General features: G+C 38.1%; 1 protein-coding gene across 2 annotated transcripts in view; it reads left to right on the top strand.

The window, feature by feature from the left end:
- The window catches only part of MDN1 (midasin AAA ATPase 1), a 100,626-nt gene that overhangs the window by 39,499 nt on the left and 34,509 nt on the right, over window positions 1–26,618 (top strand). For both annotated transcript variants that reach the window (XM_065630385.1, XM_065630384.1), the window contains exons 34-64: window positions 310–543; window positions 1,289–1,486; window positions 2,872–3,080; window positions 3,614–3,736; window positions 4,737–4,934; window positions 5,026–5,133; window positions 6,239–6,427; window positions 7,488–7,577; window positions 7,676–7,936; window positions 8,084–8,354; window positions 9,081–9,240; window positions 9,540–9,656; window positions 10,584–10,792; window positions 11,360–11,505; window positions 12,343–12,545; window positions 13,683–13,903; window positions 14,990–15,103; window positions 15,662–15,794; window positions 16,452–16,561; window positions 17,097–17,230; window positions 17,925–18,085; window positions 18,414–18,534; window positions 19,606–19,816; window positions 19,959–20,190; window positions 21,201–21,327; window positions 21,984–22,154; window positions 22,301–22,515; window positions 22,614–22,995; window positions 23,313–23,422; window positions 24,511–25,207; window positions 26,088–26,249. In XM_065630385.1, the coding sequence (XP_065486457.1) occupies window positions 310–543; window positions 1,289–1,486; window positions 2,872–3,080; window positions 3,614–3,736; window positions 4,737–4,934; window positions 5,026–5,133; window positions 6,239–6,427; window positions 7,488–7,577; window positions 7,676–7,936; window positions 8,084–8,354; window positions 9,081–9,240; window positions 9,540–9,656; window positions 10,584–10,792; window positions 11,360–11,505; window positions 12,343–12,545; window positions 13,683–13,903; window positions 14,990–15,103; window positions 15,662–15,794; window positions 16,452–16,561; window positions 17,097–17,230; window positions 17,925–18,085; window positions 18,414–18,534; window positions 19,606–19,816; window positions 19,959–20,190; window positions 21,201–21,327; window positions 21,984–22,154; window positions 22,301–22,515; window positions 22,614–22,995; window positions 23,313–23,422; window positions 24,511–25,207; window positions 26,088–26,249 (6,017 nt within the window). The remainder of the gene's footprint in view (window positions 1–309; window positions 544–1,288; window positions 1,487–2,871; window positions 3,081–3,613; window positions 3,737–4,736; window positions 4,935–5,025; window positions 5,134–6,238; window positions 6,428–7,487; window positions 7,578–7,675; window positions 7,937–8,083; window positions 8,355–9,080; window positions 9,241–9,539; window positions 9,657–10,583; window positions 10,793–11,359; window positions 11,506–12,342; window positions 12,546–13,682; window positions 13,904–14,989; window positions 15,104–15,661; window positions 15,795–16,451; window positions 16,562–17,096; window positions 17,231–17,924; window positions 18,086–18,413; window positions 18,535–19,605; window positions 19,817–19,958; window positions 20,191–21,200; window positions 21,328–21,983; window positions 22,155–22,300; window positions 22,516–22,613; window positions 22,996–23,312; window positions 23,423–24,510; window positions 25,208–26,087; window positions 26,250–26,618) is intronic.

Here is a 26,618-nt window from a genome sequence, read left to right as displayed (position 1 = left end):
ATCTTCGTTTCAATGGAAGTTGTTGTAAGAACTGGCACTTCATTTTCTGCCAGCAGCTTCACTGTTAGCATTAATCACATGATTCTTTCTTGTTACTTGAATTTAGAAGGATCTGTAACAATAGCACTGGCAGGGACTTACTGTTCAGTTACCCTGCCTGTTAGGATATAGAGTACCCATCCATATTACTCGTGCATTACAGCTCTACCTACTTTAGTGATGCTTATTATACAGCAATGTGACCAATACAATTGTTTGATAACTCCTCTTTTTTTTTTTTTTTTAAAAAAAAAAACCCACTCTTTTCAGGGGCAGACATAGCAGAGCTCATGATGGACTTCGTTGAATGGCTGACTAATCAAGAGTTTGGTCGCCAGTGTGTAATCAGTGTGCGAGATGTCTTGTCATGGGTTCATTTTATGAATGTCTTGGTAGAGGACAAGGAGTCGAATTCTGCCAAGGAATACAGCCACCTTTACATTTCTCCAATGATGTCTTTTATCCATGCTGCATGTTTGGTATACATTGATGGAATAGGATCAGGTAAGTCTTTAGTGCTCATTTGATAGCAGAAAATATGAAGATATATATTTGTATGCTTCTGTATAGAATGCAAACAAAATACTTTGGGGCAGTATGGAACTCTTCTATGAGAAGTTTTCACTTCATTTAACAGTATCTGTACTTCATGTGCCTTTTTTGTGTTCCAGTAGCAAAAGTTTGAATACACAGGAAACTTAAGTAAATTAGAGGTAGTAATAATAATATTACAAAGGCTAGCACACATATTGAGAAAGCCTGTGTTTTTATTCAGTCTTCTGAGCTCATGTGGTACTTAATTACATGACCACATATTACTCTCCCATCCCACATGTCAACATCTGTGTGATCTAGTCTGTGTCATGTGCATAGCTCAGACTGCATCTTTGCATATTTGGCCACTGGCGCAGCTGATAAATAGGGGAGATGGGAGTGGGGCAAAAGTGAAAAGTCACAAGAAATGCAGGGAGAGAAGACTGGGAAGGACCGTGGCAAGGGATCAGGATGATAGTGATTGTAGAAGAAAGGGGTTTGGAAATCAGGTGTCCTTAGTTCTCTTGCCCACAGAACAATTTGTCAGTGGTAAATAGTACTGGAAGCAATGGCAAGCAAAAGCACTAACATGAAATACTAACCTGAAACAGAATACTGCACAAAAATGGCATCTGTGAAGGAACTGAGTTTCTTAGTCATAAGATGAATGTGTCTAGTTATGTTTGTGTAGCATGCCTAACTTTTCTAATTACAGGTACAACATCCTGCTCAGCTGATACGGCTTTATTAGCTCGTGAAAAATGCCTGACATTCTTATGTGAGAAAATGAATCAATTCCTTGAGCTGACTGATTATCAGAAGAATGAACTAAAGATTTATGACAGAACAAAGGAGAGAGAATTTGTGTGGATGGACAACTTTATGGGAATCCACCCCTTTTTCATTCCAAGAGGCAAGAGACTTTGTGGGAGTGGGTGGACATTTATTTTGTGGTTTTTGTTCCCAATACTTCTGTTATTTACTAAATCTAAGTAGGATACCTGAACCATTAAACAACAATTTAGAGTTTGTTTTCAAGCCTTAGAAAAATGCTTTTTCTGCCTCCAAGTGTGTTGGTTGCAACTCAGTTGCATTTAAGACATATCTGTTAATTGCTTTCTACGACTTTTTAAAATTACTGGTTAATGGCCTAATTTTAGTGGATTTTTTCACTGTAACAAAGCTTCTTAACTTTGACTTCTAATTTTCTGTCACTTTGCATAGTTAGAATGTCTGCTAACTTCTACGAACTAAAGCTACAGCTCGTCCTGGCCTTGCCTTGCTGTGACGTCTCAAAGATTCACTGCAATTTTTGCAAAGTTATTTAGTCCCTGCATTTCAGTTCCTCATTTCACAAATTAATGCAAATGGAACTATCAAAATATTGCTTTCTACCCTTAAAATACAGCGATGGGACTAAAAAGTGATGACTGAGCTTTCTAGTTCAGCTGGTTAGTTTTTAGTACATGGAACTATGTGTTCCTAATGCTATAATAATCATTCATCTTTGAACACTTTGCTATTCATGGATCGTGTTAGTCATGCATAAAATTGTACAAGGTAATGCTTTTTTGTAATTCGCTTAGTTTCCCTCTGCTAATTAGCTTGCAAAAGGAAGACTCTCTTTCATACTAAACAGGTATCAAGATGTGTAAGATAAATTAGTGATTAATGTCTTGTATATCTGAGCGATGCTGTATTATGGTATTTGGGGAGTGATGTCCCAGTGAGCTATACTGGCTGGAATTTGGCAAACAAACTCTGTACTCTTTCTTTGCTGTATGTCATAATAACAATAAAGAAAATATGTGCTTAGCAGTGCACTTCAATTAAAGCACTCTTCCTTCGCAGAACTGGTAACGTATGGAACAGATTAATATGTTGTTCTGTAACATTACTCAACTGTATCCTTCAGTGCCAAGTTTTCAAAAGCTGCTTTTGAGTTTTAGAGCCAGGTGTCTGAAGGGCAGGGACAGATTTATGATTTTTCAATGATCTGTAGTTTGGGTCATGAACCAGGAAGTGTTGAAGTTTCATGGCAAAATACATTGTATATTCATATGCTTTTTGCAAAATTCAACATAAATTTGTGGAGATGAGCTGAGACACAGCTGTGGGTCAAACAAAGTAAATGTTCCTGATCTCTGCGAATGAGATACAAGCTTGGTCTCCATTGCTTGCTGTAGTAAGATCAGCAATTAACAGACAGAATAATCTCATTTGGAAGTGCACTTTCAGCAGCTCCAGCATAAACATTCTGGTTTAATTGTTTTCTGGTTTACTTTTCCTTTGTTTTAGGCCCTGTTCTCCAGAGGAACAGTGTTACAGATTACGCTCTAAATGCTGGGACTACAGCAGTGAATGCCCAAAGACTGTTAAGAGCCCTACAGCTTAACAAACCTATTTTGTTGGAGGGGTCACCAGGAGTGGGCAAGACCAGTCTAGTTGCTGCCCTGGCAAAAGCCTCAGGAAACTGTCTTGTTCGAATCAACCTGTCTGAGCAAACGGTAGAGTAAAATATTATCTTTCTAACTTAATGTTTATGGTAGGGGGAAGGTTTTGTTTAACTTAAAAAGCATAGTTCTTTTTAACTTGGACACTAAGTCTGAAATGTCAATTTTTCCTTCTTAGTCTCAAGAAAAAGCTAAGTGGGAAGAAGGAACCAGAAAGAGCAGTGAGCTTGTGCAAGCAAATGCCAATTCCCATATTTTTCTGTTATTTTCAAGGGAAGACATAAGTATCTTTGTCTAGTGTGTTTTTCCTGGCTTCTGCAAAGTTACTTCAGAACAACTTTAAGGCTTTTTAGCTTTTCTGTTCCAATTTAATTTTTCGTTGTTAAATATAGTAGCTGGTCACTGGAGTCCTATCATGGAAAAACTTTTAGCATCTTGCAGTTGCTAGAGTTTCTTTTTAATACCTACATTTTGGCTCTATTTTAAAAGGGACGGAGAAAACATGAAGTAAAGTTAACAAAAGCTACTTATGAACTTTAGTGGAGTTTTGTAATTTCCAACCCCCTTCTGGTTGTCTTCTCCCAAAGGATGTGACAGACTTGTTTGGGACAGACTTGCCTGTTGAAGGTGGGAAGGGAGGAGAATTTGCCTGGCGTGATGGACCACTACTAGCAGCATTGAAGTCTGGACACTGGATTGTATTAGATGAGGTAAGTTGAAGTTTGGGGCACAAATAAAATGAAATGTTCTGGAAGAGCAAAGGTGATGATTTGGCATGTGGGATAAATACCTTTGAGGGCTGATGATTGAAATAAATTTTGCTTACTTTTAGTTATGTGCATCTAGTGACATGTTGAGAGTGATCATTCCGCTTAAGAGAAAAGTGAATCTCCCTCTGCCCATTGGCCCTCCATAGAGGGAGTATAAAACACCGGCTTTGATTAGACCTCTTAGACAAGAGAACAAGGATCAAATCCCAGCATAAATTAATGCAGAAAGCCAAGGATAGATTTGATTTACATTTGAAAGTTTTTGGGAAGAGCGTCAACAGAAGTTTTGATACACATTCTCTTGTATGGATATAATTTCACTTAAATAGAAGGCATTTTGCTGGGACTAATACACTGTGTTGTGTACTGATTTAACTGAGATAAAGAAGAGTTCCCTTTTGCCAGTGTTAGCTGTGCTGCCACCACAGGTTTGTTCATGTAGCAAGTGCTTTCCAGCTTATGTATGCACAGAGCTTGCTTCTTCACAATGTGTATACTAATTATTTCAGAGTGCAAAATCTTAAATTTTTTAACTGTTTCTATACATTTTTCCTATTGTGAAGAATACCACTTTAAACAACCATGATATTGAAATAACTCAGACTGCCTTCATTTAAAAACCAAGCAAATGAATGAAACACTCGGAATGCCACACATGTATGAATGTACATTTAGAAGCATCTTGAACATGCAGCTTTTACAATGGAAAAATATTTTGTTATTGTGTTGAAAATGCAGTACAAATAGCAAGTGCACATGGGGAAAAGTGTTATAGTTTTATTGCTCCAGTGTAATAACAGTCTAGCTGGAGGTAATAACAGATGACAGTGCTAGAACAGCAAAGAAATTGAATTTTACCTTCTATGTATCCAAGACTGTTAAACTAGAGATTATGCAAAAGTGTTTTGTAGAGCATTAATATTGTATCTTCTTTCCTCAGTTGAATCTGGCTTCTCAGTCTGTATTAGAGGGACTAAACGCATGCTTTGACCACAGAGCAGAGATTTATGTTCCAGAATTGGGAATGAATTTTCATGTACAGCACAAGAAGACTAAGATTTTTGGATGCCAGAATCCATACAGGCAAGGAGGTGGAAGAAAGGGTCTGCCAAAGTCCTTTCTCAACCGATTTACGCAGGCAAGCTTATTTGTTTGGTTTAAACTATGTCACGATCCTGTCTTGTAGTTTTCTGACTATATCAACACTCAGCATGCTCTTGATTCTACAGGTGTATGCTGATCCACTGTCAGCAGAAGATATGGAGTTTATTGGGAATACGCTGTTTCCTGCTATTGATAAAAGTATTATTGCTAAAATGGTTGCTTTCAATAACAAGGTAAATATATATTTAGTTTCTTTTGTGTAGAAGTAGGCAGAATGCAGTAAGATTAAAATAGTTAGGTCTAATGTTACCTTTCCAAGCATTTTCCTAGACAAGTGCTTGGGTAAAAAAAGAGGAATGGAAGTATATGCAGAAGAAAGTAAAGAACACCACTAAAACCCATCTGAATTCTTGTACTACGACAATCATATTCTTGGTTGATAACTGAAGAGGCATTATTTTTTACAGAAGAGAATATATATTTATATAAGAAAGGCTTTGCTCTACAAGTGAAAACAATTATGGTTTGGTAGCTTGGTGAAGTGAGTTGAGAAAATAATGGTTTTCACACTCATGGATTATTCTTGAAGCACAAACAAAATGAGCTATATCTTAACAAGAACTGAAATGTGTATTTCTGTTTCTGGTCAGAATTTTTAATGTGCTCTTTATTATGGGATGTTGTTAGTGAAAGTGGTGTCTGACCTGTACAGAAGCAGAAGCTTGTATGGTTACGTGGCATTTTTTTGCAACATTGAGAGACCACTAAAAGGAAAATATTTGCTGATAGAATTTGTCTATGGCAAGGGACTCAGAGATGCTCGGATCTAAAATTTTGCTAATATATAAGGTTTTCAACAAGCATTGATTACAAAGCATCGACTTACTAGCTATTTTGTTGCTTAAATAGTTCCATTTTGCACAAAATGCAGGATATAAAATTCACAGCAAGAATTTTATTCAGGGTCATGCTTCTGAAGTTGCGTTTAATCTTCATGTAATGAAAAAAAGTGTAGTAATTTTAAGAGAAAGTAGTATTGTGTGTCCTTACATAAAATTTTTTATGGTGGCATCTTAGTGAAGGCTTGTTTATAGAGTGCAAGAGTAAAAAGGAAAATTAAGCTGTTAGAGAATTAGTAGAGGAGAGACAACTAAATCAAGCTTTTGTTCCTGATGTTATCAGAAAAGCGAATACAGTTTTCTCCTTCTGTTGTCTTCTGTCTTGTAAGCAGTGCTAAAGGCAGAAGTTCAGCTGAATATAAAAAAAAAATATATTTGGAGATCAGCACATGGATGGAATAATGATTTTTTTTTTTTTTTAAATTGCTGCTTTTTCCAGATTGACAATGAAGTAATGGTTGAAAAAAAGTGGGGACAAAAAGGAGGACCCTGGGAGTTCAACTTACGTGATCTTTTCCGCTGGTGCCAGCTGATGCTTGTTGACCAGTCACCAGGATGTTATGATCCAGGCCAACATGTATTTTTGGTGTATGGAGAAAGAATGAGAACCAAAGAAGACAAAGAAAAGGTGAGATGTGTGTTCTCCTTCCCTGGTCTTCAGATTGTCAGGAAGTATTTCTAGAAATCTAAGTGTTAATTTGAAGATGCCTTGCAATTTATTGGTAGACAATACGCCTTACAAAAGAAAAATAGGTTTGTTTGACGTTTTGATATTTAACATATGTACCTCTCCCCTTGTCATTTAAAATATCAACTTAATTAGCTGCTAGTATTAAAGCAGAAAGCTGGTGTAAATCGAGGCAAGTAGGACAACAAAGGACTTAAACAGAGGAGAACACATGTTCTTATGTGATTCTGTATTAAATAATATTCTCATAGAAGTGGCATGGGTTGCATGCGTATTTCTGAGGAAAGAAAAGATGGGGAGCAGTGAAGAGAAATAGCACTGAGATATGGAGAGATGCTTAAAGTTACCGTTAAAAAGCAGCATTTTTTAAATTGTTCTGGCTTGGACTTCTTTTATGGACTTAGTTACCTGTCACTTTTTTCATCCTCCTGTGAAATTGCTCTTCTCTTAAACTCACTGCTTAAGGTTCCTCTAATAAAACACACTGCAGTTGTTATTCCACCTTTGCCATCTATTTATCCCTCTCTTGCTTAGAAATCTTTGGCCTTTGTTTAATTTCACAACATTTAAATGGTGTTAAACTAAAAGTCAATCAGATTGTAAGACTGAAGTTACAGACTCTGTGACTGGATATTTTTCTCATGGGTTGACTTTCTCCTTCCTGTAGTATTATTACATTCTCGTGTGTTATCAAAGAGCTTACTTATGGAATGGCTTTTTTACAAGTATTTTTTTTAGACAGAAGCATTACTTAGAGTATTTCAAGTCATGGAAAGGCATGGATAATGAAGGGGTTGCTGGGAGCAGCTCACACTTACTTTGCTTGCTGCACTTCCAGTGAAATGATGCTCATGATTAAACTGTGTTATTTACTATCACACAGCTGTTACTGTCACACAGCTGTGGAGCTGAGAGGGAAGGCTACTTTAGAAGTAAATCTTTAGAACTATGGATAACTTAAGCCTGATGAGTCTTCTTTTGGCTCTTTCAACTGTTTTAGGTTATGTCTATATTTCGAGACATTTTTGGCCAGGAGGCTGATGTGTATACAGGAACCAGAGAGTTTCACATCACTCCATATAATGTTCAGGTAAGCTGTTGTCAAGAGGTTTTTTTGGGTGGAGAAAGGAGGAGGGCAACTTGCACTTGCCTCTGACTACTCATCCATGTGTCTCTTGTCCCTTGCAGATCGGTTACTCAGTTCTTTCTCGTGGCAACTATATTCCTCGGCCTGGTAGAAGTCTCTCACTTCTGCATCATTCACTGCAGTCCCTTGAGTCTATAATGAAATGCGTGCACATGAGCTGGATGGTAATCCTGGTGGGCCCAGCAGCTGTTGGCAAAACCAGTCTTGTTGAGCTGCTGGCCCATCTGACCAGCCATCGACTGAAAATCATGGCAATGAACAGTGCAATGGATACAACTGAACTCCTGGGTGGATTTGAACAGGTAAACACTGTTTTGGTAATATGGCAATATTTCTTGTTCCTACCCAACAGTGGCCAGTCCACTGTGATCTTGGTGTTGAAGCACCAAATGGAGCCTTAGGTACCACAGTCTTCTGGATGAACTAACTCCATAACGGCATGTTTGCAGGTGGATATCAATAGGCCATGGCAGCGCCTGTTGGAAAAAGTGGAGAATGCTGTGAGCACACTAGTAAGGGACAGTCTTCTCCTGACAGAAATTTGTGCAGATGATGCTGAGCTTGTGCTGCGTGCTTGGAGCAGTTTCACCCTGAATTACAAATCCAAATCTCTCGGTGAAGGAGGTAGAAGTGTTACAGCTGAATTAGTGAGCAAACTGGAGGGAATACTTGTACTTGTCCAACGACTAAACAACAAAATAAATTCTTACTCAAAACCAGGTATGTATGGTGGGTGATTTGACATAAGACTATATATTCCTCTGAAGAAAATAAGAGAAATATATAACTCTGCAGTGAAAGCTTGAGAAAACTGAGGGGTGTTTTATAGGTTCTTTGTAGTCAATACTGTTGCTTCATACTACTTATGTAACAGCCTGGCTTCTGAAAAAGTTACATTTGTGATGGTTCTTCAGGTTTATTTTTTGTGTTTGTATAGTTTCACCTGGTAGCAATCAGTAGTCCACACTTGACATATTGCAATTCTCCTATATTGAGCTATTCAACATATGATGCAATACAGCTCTTTTCATGTATTTCTAAGAAATGGAATTTAGATATTCTATTTTTGCATTTGTCCTCTGAAGCATTAATCAGGTGAGCTTTACAAATGTCAGCAGAATAATGTATGGGTTTTGTTTTTTTTTCAAATCATCTAAAAGATGGCATTAATAGCCATCAAACTACTTCTAGTTGGGGAGAAGGATGGAGAAAAAGTGTCTGTTTAAACAGAAAAGTGTCAGTGTAGTTTATATGTGCACGCAAACCTCATGTATCCACATGTGGATTTTGCCCATGGGAGGCTACTTGGAGAGTTGGAGCCTCTACTGTTGTTCCCCTAAAAAGTAGGAAGTATATATGTTAACAAAATAACTACCATTTTTCCTGTATGGAAGAGGAAGCTACATCAGTGACGCAAGTCTTGATGCAAGATGTAATTCCTTTCAGAGTTTGCTTACCTGGTAGAAGAGTTCCGGCGTTTCAAGCTGCAGCAGGCCCAGGCTGCTGACCTCAACAGCCATGGCACTTTTGAGTGGGTGGATGGGATGTTGGTTCAGGCCCTGCAGTCGGGAGACTGGCTGTTGATGGACAATGTTAACTTCTGCAAGTAAGAGATTTTAGTGGCATTGTTTCACTGAGTAAAAACCCTTGACCTCCCAAAGTTACTTGCCTCTTACTGTGTGGTTCACAACTGAACATTTTACATTTGATAGCAATAAATGGGAGCAGTAACTTAAATGAAAGAGTGTCTTCCTTCTTATCTTAGCAGTTCATAGTTTTCCGGTTACCTTTGAACGTAATTAGCTGTTTGACTTTTTGCTTAAGACTGGTACCATTTTGATTTCTGATCAGAAGGGGATCAAATTGCTACCTTTTTATAACCATATAAATTTCTTTTGAATATAGCCCTTCTGTGCTGGACCGCTTGAATGCTTTACTTGAACCAGGAGGTGTTCTTACCATGAGCGAGAGAGGTGTGATAGATGGTACAATTCCCACAATAGCTCCGCATCCAAACTTCAGGTGCTTTGCTTTTTTGTCTTTTTTTTTATTTTATTTTTTAAATTTCATACCAAGTAGCAGTTTTACAAAAAAAAAGTCAGCTGCAAGCTGGTATTTTGAATGCTGTTCAGTTTGCCATGTACTGTACTGACACTGTCTGGTAACCAAGAAAACTGCACTGTCGTGTGTGACAGAGAGCTTAAGAGGTTTGGCTTTGTATCCCTGTGGCAGCACAGACTGTTACACTGGAAAAATTATGGCAGTATAGCTCTGCCTTATCTGCCTTGATTCTTTATTTTTAATTTACTGAAGCAGTCTCTGGGCGAGATGGGAGAGGAACATACAGAGTATTCTCTGTACTTCCTATCTTTTATAAATTCATGAAAATAACATTGGGACTGATATGCTCTGGTTTCTCTGAACTGGAAACAAGATCTTTGACTTTTCAGAAACATGGTTTTGCTCATTTTTGTCTCAGAAATTTTTTCCTCCTGCTTTTAAGAGACGTCTACCAATAGTATTAACTACTTGGGTATTGGATACTTTGGTTTTTAAATAGCACAAGTTTATCTCAAGCCATTACTAAGATTTTAAAAGTCGTCTTTATAGCTCAGAGGTATATGTTAACTTTTTTTTTGTAAGTAGGCAAATGATAAAATAGACATTGCTCAGATGTAACTGAGTTAAAAATCAAGCAACGTATCTGTGGCTAGTTTCAAAGTATAATCATACAGATTTCTCATTTAAATTCAGTAGATGTCTCTGGCTTTCTAGATATCAGTGTCTCCATTTTTATGAAGATGAATTTACTTTGTGGAAGAGCACATTTGGTGTTTCTGGAGTGATAGTTTAAAGCCTTAAGTTACATGTTAAGAATGTCAGGCAGTTGGACTAGATGATCATTGTGGGTGCCTTACAACTGAACTGTTGTATTCTAATATCCGACAGACTTTTCCTTTCCATGGATCCTGTTCATGGGGAAATATCCAGAGCCATGCGGAATCGTGGGGTTGAAATTTACATTCCTGGGGAGAATGATGGAAATGTATTGGACAATCTGGATTTGAAGTTACTCCTGCATGGTTTGGGTTTAGTGGGACGTGGCATCTGTGATGCACTTCTGGCTGTGCATTCAGAAACCAAGGCTGCAGTAGCAGGTAAGAGAAGACTGTTCAGTATTGAACAACTTGGGGTCACTACATATACTTAGATTAACTCTTTATATTAAAGCTTGGTATTTTATTGTGTTATGTCCCAGTATAAGAAAATACAAAAAAGTATGAACAGATTGTTTTGTGGGGGTGTTTTTTTTGTGTTGTCACAGGCCCAAATCATAAAAAGGTGATACTTGGGGTGTTTTGTAAGGAGACATCAGATACTGGCAAGTTTCAGTTGTCTGTTGCTACAGGGAAGGCAATATATTCTAAGTGGAAATCAGCAGAATTTGCAAAAGGCCTGTTCAGGTTGTTCTTTGGAGCAAGATGACACGGAGTTTTATTCATCTTAGCTGCTCGATGTCTTATTTTGAGCTGGTCACCTGTTATTTACAGTCTTGTCAGATTTTCTTATTAACCTTGGGAATAACGAATTCAATTTTCAAGACCCAGTAGGATTGGTTTGTTTTGGATCTTCCTCAGGGTCTAAAGTGGTGTTTGTCCTCGGAAAGTTAAAGGACTGACAATTACTAAATATTCATATCACCTTAAATGCTGTGTATCTTTCAGGTTCTGTGTCATCTTTGTCACCTTTGCTTCAGGCTGCTGTGTTAATTGTGCAGCAGATACAAAGAGGCTTCGGATTAGTGAAGTCTTTTTACAGAGCCTGTTGGGAAGTTTATGGTCGCTCACAACAACTGCAGATCAACCAAAAGGTAAAAAGTCCTGCATTTGAAAGCTTTTCTTACATCATCTAGATATGTGAAAAATACCATTTCATGAGGCCAGTGTGAACCAAACAATTTTGAACATCCTCTCAGGCATCTGTCAGGTGATGAAGAGGAAGGATTAAGTGGCATTAGGACACTTTCTGCATTTTTTTGGATTCTGAGTCTTGTTTTGGTTGCAGTGTAAGCAGTGCAGTTCTTCATGTAACTTAGTCTAACAGACCAGTTGAAGCTCCAGAAGTTGCTTTTTTTCTTTTTTCTTTTTTTTTGCTATCAAATGGTGAATTATGGTGATTTTCAGCTGTCACCTGTCCTTTCATGACATTTTCTCAGCCTGGTGGCAAGTTACTTGAGACAGAGGTCAGATGAGTGAGAGTTGCATAAAGACTGTCAATATGGGATGTGCTTATTGAGATACTGTTCCCCAGGGATAAATATTGTTTGTCAGACAATTCGTAGATAGTGGCTCACTCTTTTGCAGCATAAGGCAGGCAGAGCATATCCTAGGTAGACTCTGAGGCTTACATGCTTTTTGACAGTGTCAGCTGGGACTCTGGAATATTAATACTGATTAATCTATAGCCTGAAACACTGTGTACACTGTCATCTGGAGACAGCAATATTCACTTCCTATTTTAAACTGTACAAGATGTTATTTCACTTATGGTTGGAATGTTTGGGTACTTTTATCATGTAGGTTATATAGTGTTTGTAGAACATTTGGTTTGTAATGATTTCATAATAGATACATGTAACTAAAGAGTTCCCTGAGCTATTGTACTTGATTACAATGATTCTAAACTGGTTTTTGGTTGTTTGTTGTAGCTTGTGTTAGAATTGGTTACGAAGCATGCTTCATCTCTGGCTTCCCATGAAACCTGGGGTGACTCCTTGCTCACAATGGGATTGTGGCCAGACTCCCTGCCCACAGGTCTGTTTGCAGCTGAAGACTCGCTTCTCTCAACAGTCTGGAGTGATGCACAGGTCCTAATGTATTTTCTGAATAGACTGCACCTTAAAAACTGCAGGTAGGTGTGAAATACTGGTAGCATGTCATTGTTCCCTGCAGAGCTTTGTCTTGAGCAAATTCTGGGGGTAGAGATTGTGGTAGTCACACTCTGAGGCTCCCATTACCTTTCCGTGCAACCACTACAAATACAACTTTAATTATTTACTGATTTATTCTTCAGTCCAAAATACTTGACTATATTCAATCTTCAGTAAGTACATTTGACCCATTTGGAGTTAAGAGTAGGCATTTAGCAGAAAATATGAATGGAAACAGTAGGTTTAGAAGGTAATGGGAGCCTCAAAAATCTCTTCCTTCAGTTTATTTCTAAGCTTTAAAAAAATGTGTGTAATTACTTGTAAGTATACTAACGATCTTCTGTACCTTCTGCTTTCATGTAAACAATTTCTCATCAGTTATTTTAGATCCAGTAGCTTCAGGTGGAAGAAAAAAAAACACACCAAGAACAACAACCAACAAAAACAAACAAAAACCACAAAAACCAAACCAACCAACCAAAAAAACCCAACCAAACAAAAACACCACAAAAACAATCCACCAAGTTGCTTCCTTCAAACAGAGGTGTTTGAAAGAAGTCTTATGTGCAGGGGCCATATGCAAGAACTCTTAACAGCTATATTGCTCAATAAATCATTATTTTCACAACACTGCAAAATCTTCCTGCCTGTCTGCTTTGCTTAGTGACCCACTGTGGACAGGTACTGTTGTTTGCTTCCAGTGGAAAAACAAGCTGTAGAAGTTAGTTCTAAGATATAATGTTGAAATTGTAAAACGTCAGCAATATACTGTTTTTTCTTTTTCATCAACAACACTTTTCTCCTATCTTTGACTTTTTGAACTTACCTTTGCATATCATTCTGGTGCACAAATCAATTTCTCAGTGAACTGCTGTGCAGATTCACTTCTGGCACTGTATGAATTTTTGGCAATAGTGAATTCCTAATAGTAGACATGCCCAATTGATTTGAAGTTGGAAACTGGCTTTAAAGCTGAATAAAGAGGAGGGGTTATTGCATTGCTACCTCCTTGTCTAAAGATGGTTGCATGCTGAGTAGCTTCACTTGCAAAATATATTATTTCCTGGATCTAGCAGTTCAAGCCCTCAGTTGCTGGATTTCGCTTCTTTGTGTTTCAGGACACTACCACTGACTCTGCAAGATCTTCAAAAAATTATGCAGTCCACCAATCCTGAGAGTCTCAAATTCGGTGCTGCTGAAATAGATGCAAACTGGATGGATAAACTGGAAGTTCTTCAGGCTTCAGTGAAATTTTTCATAGAAAAGGCAACCAATCAAGATTGGACATTGAGAGTTAAATGGCTTAACTCCTTAGCCAAAAATCTGCCACAAGTGCTTGGTATGTAATTATTTAACTTTCTCTTTTGCCTAAGGGCTGATTTATTATATTTTCACAAGTGGTGAGTCTTCCATGGAAACATCCAGAGCATTCAAATGATCTGATATGAAAGTTCTCGGCTATCCACACTAAATCAAGGGCATTGAGGCTTCAGGGAGAGACAGAAACAGGTTATGCATATTAGGGACGACAGGAGACCTTGGACTAAAGATTGCTTTTATTATTCAAGCCTGTGTGTAACTTGTATTGCTTCTGAATTAGTTATTTTTATACCTATTGGTCTATGTAAGCAAATATGCCTTTCTCTTCACTATTTTTTGATAGTGATAGCAAAAGCAGTAAAATGCCTTCTGGTTTTTTTGGTGTTGAAATACAAAAGGTTAGAAAGCAAGGAGACTACAGAACTGAGATGTCTGGAAGCTGTGTTTTCTGAACATTCAGAATAGCATCTGAGATGAGGTATTTGTTGCTTAATTACATTAATCACATTAAACTTGTGAAGAATTGAGACAGGCATTATTCCAAATAATTCACACACTTAGCTTCCTTGTATGGTGTGAAATCTCAGACTGTCTTATCCCTATGTGGATGGGATTGCACTCCCTTGATCTTGCTATCTTTCCAGGCAGGTCTGTCTATAAACTAGAAAATATCTAGGTACTTACTGTTATGACAGGTACGCTCGTATGTGTTCTGTGGTGTTGGTTTTTTGTTTGTGGTTTGTTTTGGGTTTTTTTTGTTTGTGGTTTTTTTTTTTTAATTGGGGAGAAAAAATTAAAAACAGATGTACTGAGAGGAAGATTTGAGGGTATAAACTCATGGATTTTCTGAACTATATTTTTAATAGCATACATGAGATATCACCGGTTTAACTAGAACTCTTTACTGGATTTGTCTTTGGCCATAATATTCTGACTACTTTTAAGACCTCTTGGAGCTAATACGAAATAAGAGCAACCAGTATGTCCAGAGTGCATGCACAGATGAGATTCAAGCTGCTTGTGCTGGCTCAGTCAAAGTTATTTTTATTTATTTGTACTAAATACTTTGGTTTTTACACCTATGTTCTTTCCCCTTCACCTACAGATCCGGTGCGGATTCAGCTGGAAGCAGGTGCTGTGGCCCTTGGTAGCTTCTATGCCAGTCCTCTCTCATCTGGAGTCAGTAACATGATCAAGTTGCTACAGCCAACTATGACAGGTACTTCTGAAAAAAACTGATGTAAGACATTGGTGCTTCCTTTATTTGTTTGCTGAACACACTGCAGCCCTTTGTAGGAAATACATGTAACAAAACAAATGCTAAATTCCATTGGCCCCTTTGAAACCTATGTTGGGGCCTATAATTTTCCCTCCATGTTTTACAGGAGCCTCAGGCCTGTGGTTTCCTTTCCAAGTTTGTTAGGTGCATGAAAGCTACATACAGTGACACTGAACCCTTTACGGATGGTCCTAGGTACTCACCTGGACTGTGAAGGAAAAGGGATTTGGACTTGAGTTTCCAGGCTGACTTTTTGGGTACTCTGACCGCTGGTTAATTTACTTTTACTGTTCTGTTTTACAGAACCTGCAGTCAGTTAGTACCTTCCTGTTTGGATATCTGGAGTGAGGGAGCTTAAGACTCTGCCTTCCTCTTAGGCTCCTTTGCCTTTTGCCTTTTCCTTCCTTTCCCTAATGTTCTTGCACAGGCAGGCAGATCAAGGAAAGTCTTTCATTGAATGATGTTTCCACTGCTGTCCTGTCTTGTCTGCCTTCCCAGATGAACATGTGATGCCTCTGGACCCAAGATGGAATATGCAGTTTTTGGATATCATTAGAAATTCAATGAACTTTGATACAGAAATGGAACACACAGATCAGCTTCTAATCCTTTTGAAGTCTGTAGCAAATCGGTGGGTTACAAAAAAAGCTTGTGAAGATTCCCCAATGACTGTAATCAGTACTGTATAAACACCTGTGGCATCTGCCAAGTGTGTTTAGGTTTTGATAATGTGATCTAAAATGCTAGGCAGAGGTTTCATACAGCTATTTAAATTCTTTGCTTCTGTTTTCTGTAGATGCAGACTAAACCAAATCACTTAATATAGAGAGCAGGTCTCCCAGTATTCCATATAGGCTGGAGTTCTTCAAGGACAAACCAGAACTGTGGGGTAAAGCATAAAAGAGGCAGAAGGAGCAGTGTGAGATCTCTGACATAAATAGTTGCCCTGCTTTTGGACTTGAACTGCTTTTTCAAACAAGCAAAAAGTACGGAGACTTTGCAGTTACAGTATAAGGAAGCAGGTGCTCACATATCCTACAGGTGGTGGTGTTGTATCTGCTTAGTAGCTCACTGCTTTTTCCTTCCTGGTGATCACTGAAGGTTAGGAATCTGCTTTTTCTGAAGCTTGCTTCTGCAGAAACCATATTCAAGCAATTAGTTATGCTGCACTTGATTCTTGTTTCATTATACAGTGAAATATCAAATATCACTTTGTAGTTCAGTATTCTCCATAAAACAGAGGCTTTAAAATGGTACTGAATTTCTAACAACTTTATTTTTAATTCAGGGCAGTACTATTTCTTGACCGAGAAAAAAGAAGCTACACTGAGAAGAATTTGATTACTAGCAAGAAGTCAAGAAATAGTATCTTAAGAATGTCTTTAGATTTCCGCAAAGGTAGATCGATTTTCACTGTTTCCTTCAATACTATGTTCAATTTGAAATATGGTTAATTTGCACTGTTACAAAATGTGTACTTTAAACATGGTGTGTCCTGAATATGTGAAGGAAGATTGTGTGAATGTAAAGCAGCTAGATGGGTACTAATATGATATGTAACATGTTATTCTTAGATATACTTTATGCTACAGCATTTATGTCCAGCCTCTACTACATAGTGAGTGCATGTCATTTCTCTACTAATTACCTAAACTTTAGGAAGATGGTGGAGAGAAACTGGAATTGCGTTTTGTACTTAGCTAGTAAGAATAACCAAGTTCTTCAGTTGTGTTTTTGTTCTAATCCTCTTTAATGTTATTTTTTTGTAATTAGGTTGTTTACTCCTGAAACAAAGGGGAAAAATTTAGTGATACAGTTAGTATGTTTTTTCCCCCATCACAGAGAGGATCTAGTGATCAGAAATTGACGCTTACTTGTTATGTTTTGTGATTGGAATATTCAGTCTCTTCTTTCCGTCTTGCCCAACTCTCAGATCCAGGAAGTTACAACTGCCTTCCTCATCCAGTTGTGGTCAACCTTGCTCCTTTCTTTGAACTTTGGGATGCGTTTGCATTTCACTGGGTGAAGTCTAGTCAGGTGGCCCTAAGTGATGATGACATGCATGATGTGAGTAGATTTTTCATAGTACACTTACCAAAATTATGTGAAATTAGACAGTGTGCAGAGTACTATTTTTAGTTTCAGGGACCATGAAATAAACCACAGTGTCTGTTGGTATTTAGAATATACCTGACACCAGGCAGATATCATGTTTATTTCAGTGACTATTTGTGTTCTGTCTTCTCATTTCTTCTCTGTGGATTGTAGGTTTTCAGCCTGTGGATACTCAGGGTGGGAATTATCTTACCTAAATGTACACACCAAGGACCTAGATATCCATTGTGCCATAGATGTGCCTGTTTCTCTCCACTAATGATAAAGAGAGTATTCACATCCATCTCAGTTAAAGATATCTGAACCTGGACTTCTGACATGCATGTCACAAGGGGTGGTTCACTTCTCCCTCTCCCTTTTCAGACCATGAAGATAATTTTATTAAAATCTGACAATGACGTTGTAGACTTGGTGCAGGGATTACTTATTTTTGACATGTCGTTCCACCTGCCATCAGAGCCCTGCAGTATTTTTAGAAAACATATAGTGGAGTGCTAGTTGCGTGCCACTAAGTATAAAGTGTTGCGTGATTCAGAAATTAATGGAAGTGAAAATGTTTTTGCATTTTCTCTTGCTTGAAGTACAAAGTGTTCTGTAACCTGGAGGGCTTGGCAATGGGAAAACCGTGACCTTTTTGGCTTGTTAGATTTTATACAGCTTGCTGTGGCGTGACCGGTTCTGGGCAGTCTCTGATGCTCTGATAGTGGATTCGGCAGGGTTAACACTTCTGTCTCTGCACTGGCACTGGGTTATGAAGCATCTAATTGACAGAATTCCTCAGATGCTTATCGGATCAGACCAGCACAAGTGAGTGGCTTTGTGCTTCTGTTAAATGACTGTATAAATTACTCTCTTATTAGTATTATAGTTAATTAATGTTGTTTGCTGTAAGTGTCTAAGTTATGTTCCATTAGTGAATGCAACAGTTTTAAAATTCAGGTGTCTTAGTATTGATCATTGTCTTGCCCAAACGATCAAGAATTTTTACCCATTTTCTGTACTTTAAAGTTAGGTTGCCCCTTTAGTGGAAGGTTAAGAGAAGGGACCTTCCTTTCTCTTGTGTCCTTTTGCCTTTTTTCTCAAATTTTGAGTTAACTGTGTGGGCTTTTTTCTTTTGTTTTTTTTAATCTCCAAGGGTTTCCAAGGAAATTCAATCTGTTTCACAGCAGATTCAGAGTTGCTTGGCCAATCCTGCTGGTACTTCTGCCAATATGAAGATATTACAGAAGTCTCTAGGAAGACCTCTTCCTTTTAAGGTATTGATACTCTGTTTGCAAAAGACTTGTATTTCCAGTGACATCTGTGTATGCTTTAAAATATTCATGAAGATTTGTAGCTTTTCTTTTCCAGGCTTTCAAAAATACATTCCTTTTGGACTTGTTAGATTGATTAGAAAAGCAAATTCAGCATATCTTAATGAACACCTTTTTTGTGAAATATATCAGTTATCTAAATAGCATTTCTACTATTAATTATGCTTTGTATAGGTAGCAGTTATTTAATATAGAGTGGTGGACAAACGTAAAAATTTCACTACTTGCTTTGTTCTGGAGACTTGTGAATATCAATATATATTTAGTGAACATATGTGTATATGGAAAAGAACATGTACTTTTTATACAGCATAGGACGGGACTGCCTTCTGACTTACCATGACAAGGCTTCTTAACTCAGTTTTTTCTTTTCTTATTTCATCAGTTGGTGTCATTGAATAAAAAATATATCACAGTAAAATTTTCTAAAGCATGTAAGTCCCTTTTTAAAAGCAGGGCACAGCAGACTTGTAGGTTTCTCATGCTGGTGATTAGTAATTAGGCATAGGTTTTTATGGCCTTATCTCAAAGATCGTCAGCTGTTTAAAAATGCTTGTAGTTACTTTATGGGACTTTAGAAAACATTCAGTGCTTACTGAGAATTTTGGGAAACTTTTCTAGGCATCCAAATGTGTTTAAATTGCAGATGTAAAATGCCAGTTTGTTTTAAGTTACAGTAGCTTCTGGAGTTTCTTATTAATTTGTGTATTTATTGCCCTTAGTTTAGGTAAGTTGCCATGTTGAGGTGTTACTTGTCTGCATATTCTATGTAGTTTCTTCATGAAGGGCAAAAAAAGCTTGACAAGGGGGATTCGTGGCCAACTATTTCAATTGCTATCTTCCTGTATTGAATAGGTCTGCAAAAGAATTATGGTTAGGTTTTTGTTGCATATTCATTTATATATATTTGTATTTTGGTTGTGCGCATGTAAATTTTAAATCTTAGTTTCTTGTTTTGTTAGTGCTGCTGAAAATAAATGCCACTTGTTCAAAATGTCCTTCTCGTGTTTCCAGGATAAACTGGGCATGGAATGTTTTTCTCAGTTAAAAGTTCTCAGCAAACCACTTAACGTGTTGGAGCTGAGATTGGTCTTCGCAGAAAGCAGATGGCAGGAAAAAATGTGCTGTCTGAAAATTGCTGCCACTGGATGGAAGATGAAGAAGGCGTTGCTGCAAGCTGATGGCCTAATAATTAGAGCTAATCATTTAGAAGATGTTAGTCTGGGTAGGTAACACTTTTGAAGAGCCTAACACAATGATATCTGCCATGTCTGTTCTTGTTGTGTACAAATGGAAGAGATGTGAAATGTTCACTGGCAAGAAGTATACTACATGCATTTATTTGCCTCGTGTGCTCTGTCAAACAGGTCAACTAAAGAATTTTTTGAAAGCTATACATTCACAACTGAGAGCAGAAGGAGTTATATATAGTCATTCAGAAGACAGGTTTCCTGAAGAAACTATCTCCAACCAGTTAGACCCTGCCTTGTTAAACCGGCTCTGTAGTCGAGTTCAGCTGTGGCCTGCAATGGAATACATAGGCACACTCTGGCAGTACAAACTGACAGCAGATTATATGGCCAAGGCTTGCACAAGAAGGTGAGAACAAGGTTTGAGAAAAAGGATATATTCTTTTTCTATATTCTGTATTTCTTTCATGAGATTCAGAATCTCTAGCTAAAAGCTGTAACTGATGCTTTACATTTGTATGAGAATCTGTGTGTACATATATATTAAGGTATTCCGCTGTGTATATGCATATATATGTATGTGGTTCACACATATGCTTATATATTTTTATATATAAATGCTTATAATGATGGGCAATAGGTACAAGATACTCCCGGGGGAGATCCCAATTGGACACAAGAAGGAGATTTTTCACAATGAGAACAATCAGCCATTGGAATAATCTCCCCAGGAAAGTGGTGGATTCCTCAACTTTTTAATGAAATAGAGTTCTTCATGTTAGGAATTAATGTGAAGATGTTCATCACCATGTTGCTGGGGGCTACTGTAGAAAGACTGAATTAGACCTGGTGATGGAGAAGTACACGAGCATGCTTCCTTCCTTTTGTGTAAACTACACACATATACTCATAGTTTAAATTAATGTTATTAATGTAAGAAGTGTCAGTGTTGTTTTAAAGGGGCCAAGTGTATTTTTTTGACTGTTTTACTGTTCCTTAAAAGAGAGCTTTTCATTTATAGATTTCAGTGGAAGTATTATTTTGTGTAATGAGACTCCTAGAATCACTGGATCATTCTCGAATTCAGCGAAGTTCTGATTTGTACAAGAACTGTAAAGCTGGAAAACAGTTTGCCTCCAAACGTTTTGTATGTTTTGCTGAACATGTAGCTTATAACTACAGAAGATGCCACTTCTCCCTTTTGTTGTATTTAGATTTTGCCAACTTTGAAGGATGCAGGTGTTTTGAGTATTATTTGAGTGCTTGTTCTTTTCTGTTTAAAATGTTGTCATTAAACCTTTTAGGAGTCTGCATTATTATGACTTCACTTGCCATTCTCAAATTGTTTTACTGTCTAAATGATTTGTCACATGCCCTGCTTAAGCATTTCTTAGGTTGTATTTCTTTTACCTGCTACAGGGAGAACTGCAGTCAAGAGCTAAGCACATGTTCAGATGTAGTTCAGCTTATAGCTTTTTCCTTGAAGTTGACACCAGCTGCTTCTCACCAGCTGTCTGGACTGTGGCACTTGTTACACCTTAAAGAAGTAAGAACGAGTTTTAGTTTAATTAGTTTTGTAGAAGTTTTCAACAGACTCTTCAAAATAAGTATATCTCTTAAGATTTTTGAGTTGCAGTTTTTCTACCTGTGTCCAACAATAGCTGTTCCTTCTTTTAATAAGAAAGGTTACTAACCGTGAGCCTGCAAAAAATGTAAACCACAACATTAAAACATAAATAAAACACAACAAAGTATTAAATGATATAGTTCTATATGATCTAGTTTGGTGCTATTGTTCCATTCATCTGTCTGTGACGTAATAGAAAACAGAGTTAGTTTTGAATAACAGATGCCAGCCTGGTTGTATGAGTGTATTCAAAGTAATTTTATGCTGAAAAATACTTGCTGCTGTTCCTGAGCCTCAACAAAATGTTGCACAGGTGTAGACTAGAAGCTGCATTCTGAAAACTTGCTCTGTAAACACGCCACATATTCCACAGACAGGGGACAGCAGTGCAGACCTCTTTTTGTTGAGAAGAGATGCAAGCAAACACTATCTGAATTTGAAAAGGATCTTGAGGAATATCTTGTACTATCCCTACTGAAAAGCAGTGTCATACTCTTCTTTTTTGTGTGTCTGTACTTAATTCTTTTCTGCTCCCTATAAATTATTCTCAGCTCTAGGTTCTTATCTCTCTTTAGATATCCCCTGAAGAAATGTCTGTTCTGTCATCTCAACTGGTTAATGCTGCATTAGCATCCTTTTGGAGCAGTACTTTCACCACAGACCCAGACTACTGGTTGACTTGGAGGCCGCTACCTGCAACAGAGGAAAAGACCTTTTCTAAATCGCAGATGAGCTGTTCTATGAAGGTTTGTCTCTTTAGACCTCATCAAACAACTAGGCTGAATACTCTTTTATTAAATAATTAAACAGCTTTCTAAAGCAATACTGTAAGTTCTAGCATAGTCAATGCAAGTTGTATCTGAACAATCTAACTCTTAATCTCTTAATTTAGGGCGCAGGTATTTTGACCCGAGCCGTTTTCTCAAAGTGCTTATTTGAAATTCTAACTAGCAGCAGCAAGACAAGCCAGTGGGATGTGAGTGGGCTTCCTGTCCTGTCATCATCCCATATGACACTAGGAGAATGGATGGAAAGAGCACAGCAGCTTCATCAAGTCAGCACAGCACTGTGGACCAACATGGCTGTCTCTTCAATAGCAGATTTTCGGTATTAAGACCTCTCTTCCACATATACGTTGTTTAAATCAGTCATGTTACAGAAGTTTGCTTACCATGTGTGAACTTTTTTCATTCCTTTGCCTCCAGATACACAGATGCTAGACTGCAAGGAACAATTCTAGGCAGACAGCTCTCTGCCCTGGTAGATCTGGTTCCAATGGATCTTCAAGAAGAATTTTTGGAGTGCTGTGAGAAGCTCTACCTCAAGGATCCCGTTGCATATGAGTACCTTCTCAAGATACTTCGAAGCATCACTGATCAGGAGTTACTTCCTAAAGAATTCCTGTTTCTCCTGCTCACTTGCTTGCAGCAGTTCTTTGGGGAAGGACTTCAGGAGTTACCAGAGACAGCTTGGCGAGGAAGCCTCTGGGTGAATATTGGTTTAGTACAGATCCAGGTGTGGCTTCCACAGACCAGGTTTGATCCGGCTATTAAAAGAGAATACAAGCTCAAGTATACAAAAGAAGAGGTGAGTGTGGAGTTGGTGTTTACCTTTGTAGTATTCCTCTCTTCTGGCTGCTGTTATACAGCAGCTTTTCCCCCTTCTTAAATACGTTATCCCAGAGGCGCTACCACTGTCACTGGTGGACTCAGCCTTGGCCAGTGGCAGGTCCATCTTGGAGCGGGCTGGAACTGGCTCTATCGGACACAGGGGAAGCTTCTAGCAACTTCTCACAGAAGCCACCCCTGTAGGCCCCCTGCTGCCAAAACCTTGCCATGCAAAACCAATACAACCTACTTGGCTACCAAACCCAGAACCTCATAAAACATTTCTTTCCTTTTTAGTTATACCAGCTGGAGTGTGAATGGAAAACAAATGATTTGTCATCCCAGCTGCACACAGGAAAAAGTATTGAAGATGAAGCAGTCAGCAACTATATTCATCCCCATCTCAGGTAACATCTCAGACACTTAACTCTTTTTCTTTCAGATTGGAGACTTCATCATTGAATGCTCGGGCTCCAGAGCTTTTCTCCACAGCATAACAATATTCCTACAGAAGAACACAAAAAAAAGTTGTTGATTTTGAAAGTATAAGTTTGCATATTGAGGTGGTAAAGAAAAGTACAGAAGCTGTTCTGTTTACCTGCTGTGACTTAGGAATTGTCTGTACACACTTTGTACTGCTGTAAATAGAACAGTTGAAGCAGTGGTCTTTGTATCTTGATAAAATTTAAGCGATACCCAGAAGTGAAAATGAAGCCATACATCTAAATTATGGTAGTTTCATTAAAATGTGACAGTTATCAAAAAAATGAAACGACATGGCATGTGTATCTATCACTGTAAGTCTTCAAGGTCTTGATAGATGCCAGGGCTATTTTGCAGAGTTCTTGGACTGATTCATCCTGAGTAGAAATTTCCAGATGTGTATTTTAGCAACAGTGGTGCTATGGATAAATTAAATATCTTACAACATAGAGTACACTGACATTCAGAATTTGTAGCCATTGTTTTGTGATATTTTTATTTTTTTTTTAATCAGAGGAACTTGAGGAAGAAATTTTAGATGAACAGAGATTTCTCCTGTGTGTACGTTTCCAGGTGTTCCTTGTACATGAAGATAAACTGGGTGGTATTCATAATTTTCCACCACTAATGGAAGTTCTCGTTTTCATTATTAGACATATAGAGGATCTGATAGTCTATGCTGTTGCTTAAAGAGAACGGTAGTCATTGAAAGCAAGTTCTGAATGGCTGAGTTTTAACAATTACTTTCAGTAATGCTCCTTTATCCTTAATGCTCACAGAGCTGTCAGGTAACAGACAAAGTAGTAACTGAAGTTCGTTGAAGTGTGGGGGAAAAAAGAAATGTGCATGTGTGTGTTATACAGGTGTCGCTTCTTGTTTTTTCCTTGTTTGCCATTTTACACAAACTAGCAGTATATTTCTGATTAATCTTTTTTTAATGTATCTAACTGTTATGTTAGATATAAACATGTTTATATATATGTCTAAACTGATCGATGTTATTTTTTAACAGACTGTTGCATGAAAGAATGCAAAGGTTGCAGGAGCAAATAAGCAGTCTCTCCAGAAAAAAGGCCTTCAGGCCTCCAGCTCCACCCTATGATTGCTTATACCAGGAGGCTCACCAGTACATCAACAGCATAGCACGAGTTTCTTCAGTCCAAGATCTTTTAGCCCGCCTTCTGCAGTTCCTCCGTGGGGAAAGACCTAAATCACTCCAGGCAATACAAAACCTGTTAAATGAAGAAGCATCTTGGCAACAGTCACACCATCAGTTTAGAAAACACCTGTCAGAGGAGTATGCTATATTCCCTGATGCCATCATTCCACTGCAAGCTGCCATCTTACAGTTGCAGCATGGCATGCGATTAGTGGCTTCTGAAGCTTACGCAGTGCTCAAGAGTTCTGTGCGTCCAGCTGATCTGACCAACCTCCTCACTTCTTTATTGGCGTTTCCTTCAGTTGGCCGTGCCTTCCCCACTTACTTTGCTCATGCAGAAATTCTATGCTCAGTGAATTCAGTCGAAGTCCTTCATGGACTTAAAAAGTTCTCTCTAAAGCACTCTGAAGTAGAATCGGAGGGAGTAGAGCAACCTTGCCCAACTCTGGAACAGCTCTTATTGAACGCTTTGTTGTATCTTCGATGCCATGTACTATCCAGAGGAGAGATGGACAAGAAATCTCTGCAGCTTTTTAGACATCTGTGTCAGGTAGGAGCTGAATGCCAATGGCCCAGATCCTCACCATAAACTAACTTGTCCCCAGTACAAGACAGATATGGGTATGTTAAAGTGGGTCTAGAGGAGGACCACAAAAATTGTCAGAGAGCTGCAACTCCCCTCATATGAAGAAAGGCTGACAGAGTTAGTGTTGTTTACCCTGGAGAAGAGAAGTCTCTGGGGAGACTTTATGGTGACTTTTCAGTATAGAGAAGATTGAAAGAGACTTTTTATCAAGGCTTATAGTGATAGGATATGGGGCAATGGTTTTAAACTGAAAGAAGGTTAAGTTTAGGTTGAACATAAGGAAGAAACTTTTTACAATGAGGTTGGTGAAGCACTGGAACGGGTTGTGCAGAGAAGCTGTGGATGCCCCATTCCTGGAAGTGTTCAAGCCAGGTTGGATGAGGCTTTGAGCAACCTGGTGTGGTGGAAGGTGTGCCCGCCCATGGCAGGGGGGCTGGACTAGATGATCTTTGGAGGTGACATCCAACCCAAGCTATTCTATGATTTTACCTTGATAATTGTCAGTATAATGTTCTAAAACTTTTATTTCAATTGAATTGAAAAATGATAATTTTAACATAATCTAAAATGTTGGCTTAACTTGTTTGGGTTTATAAAGGCGTAAAGTTGAAGGAGACTAGAACTTGGCCAAGCACTGTGCATACTCTTTTCTGTAGTTTTTCATCATTTGTTTGTTGAGAAGGCAGTTTACAAATCTTCTTTCAAGTCAGATGGCTTTGATTTATACTGTTGTAGACTGTACAGGAGGAAAGAGACAAACAAGATAGATGCTGCCCCTTTGATGAAATATAGGTGATTTTAAACATTAACTTATGTAAAAACATGCTGCTTTATGTTTCCTTAGGCAATTATAAATGAGTGGGATGAACAGGAACGCCGTGCTCAAGAGCAGGAGGCAATGGAACGCAGTCTGTACAGATACAGAAGTAAAAGTCATGGGAAAGGGCAGAGTGAGGAGGAAGAGGAAGAAAAAGAATTTAGGAGGAGATTTCCCCTTCATGAAAAGGTAGCAACTGTAACTGACAAAAACACTGTCTGAAAAAGCACACTATAAGTAAAATGAGATGAGGAATAAAGCAGTTTTTCCTTCAGCCGAAAGAAAAATGTCTGGTAGATTTTGATAGAAGGGTGTTTAAGTACTGTACTTTTCCCCTCCACTTGTAGAAAGTTTTTTGAGTTAACTTCTAGACTTGAACTGTACTGTCGTTCAGCTGAAGAATTCCAAGTTACCGAATGGCAATCTCATTAGTTATTTGTTTTAAAATTCTGGAGTTTGATTCGTTTAGCAAGTAAGGTCTGCTGAGGCTTAATTACTTCTGAAGAAGACTAATCTCCTGGATTAAATAAAGCTGTGAGATTTTTTTCCGAATTTAAC

The sequence above is a fragment of the Caloenas nicobarica genome, chromosome 3, assembly GCF_036013445.1.
Source record: "Caloenas nicobarica isolate bCalNic1 chromosome 3, bCalNic1.hap1, whole genome shotgun sequence".
NCBI lineage: Eukaryota > Metazoa > Chordata > Aves > Columbiformes > Columbidae > Caloenas > Caloenas nicobarica.
The sequence above is the reverse complement of the archived record's forward strand: the minus strand, read 5'-3'. Positions and strand labels throughout refer to the sequence as shown.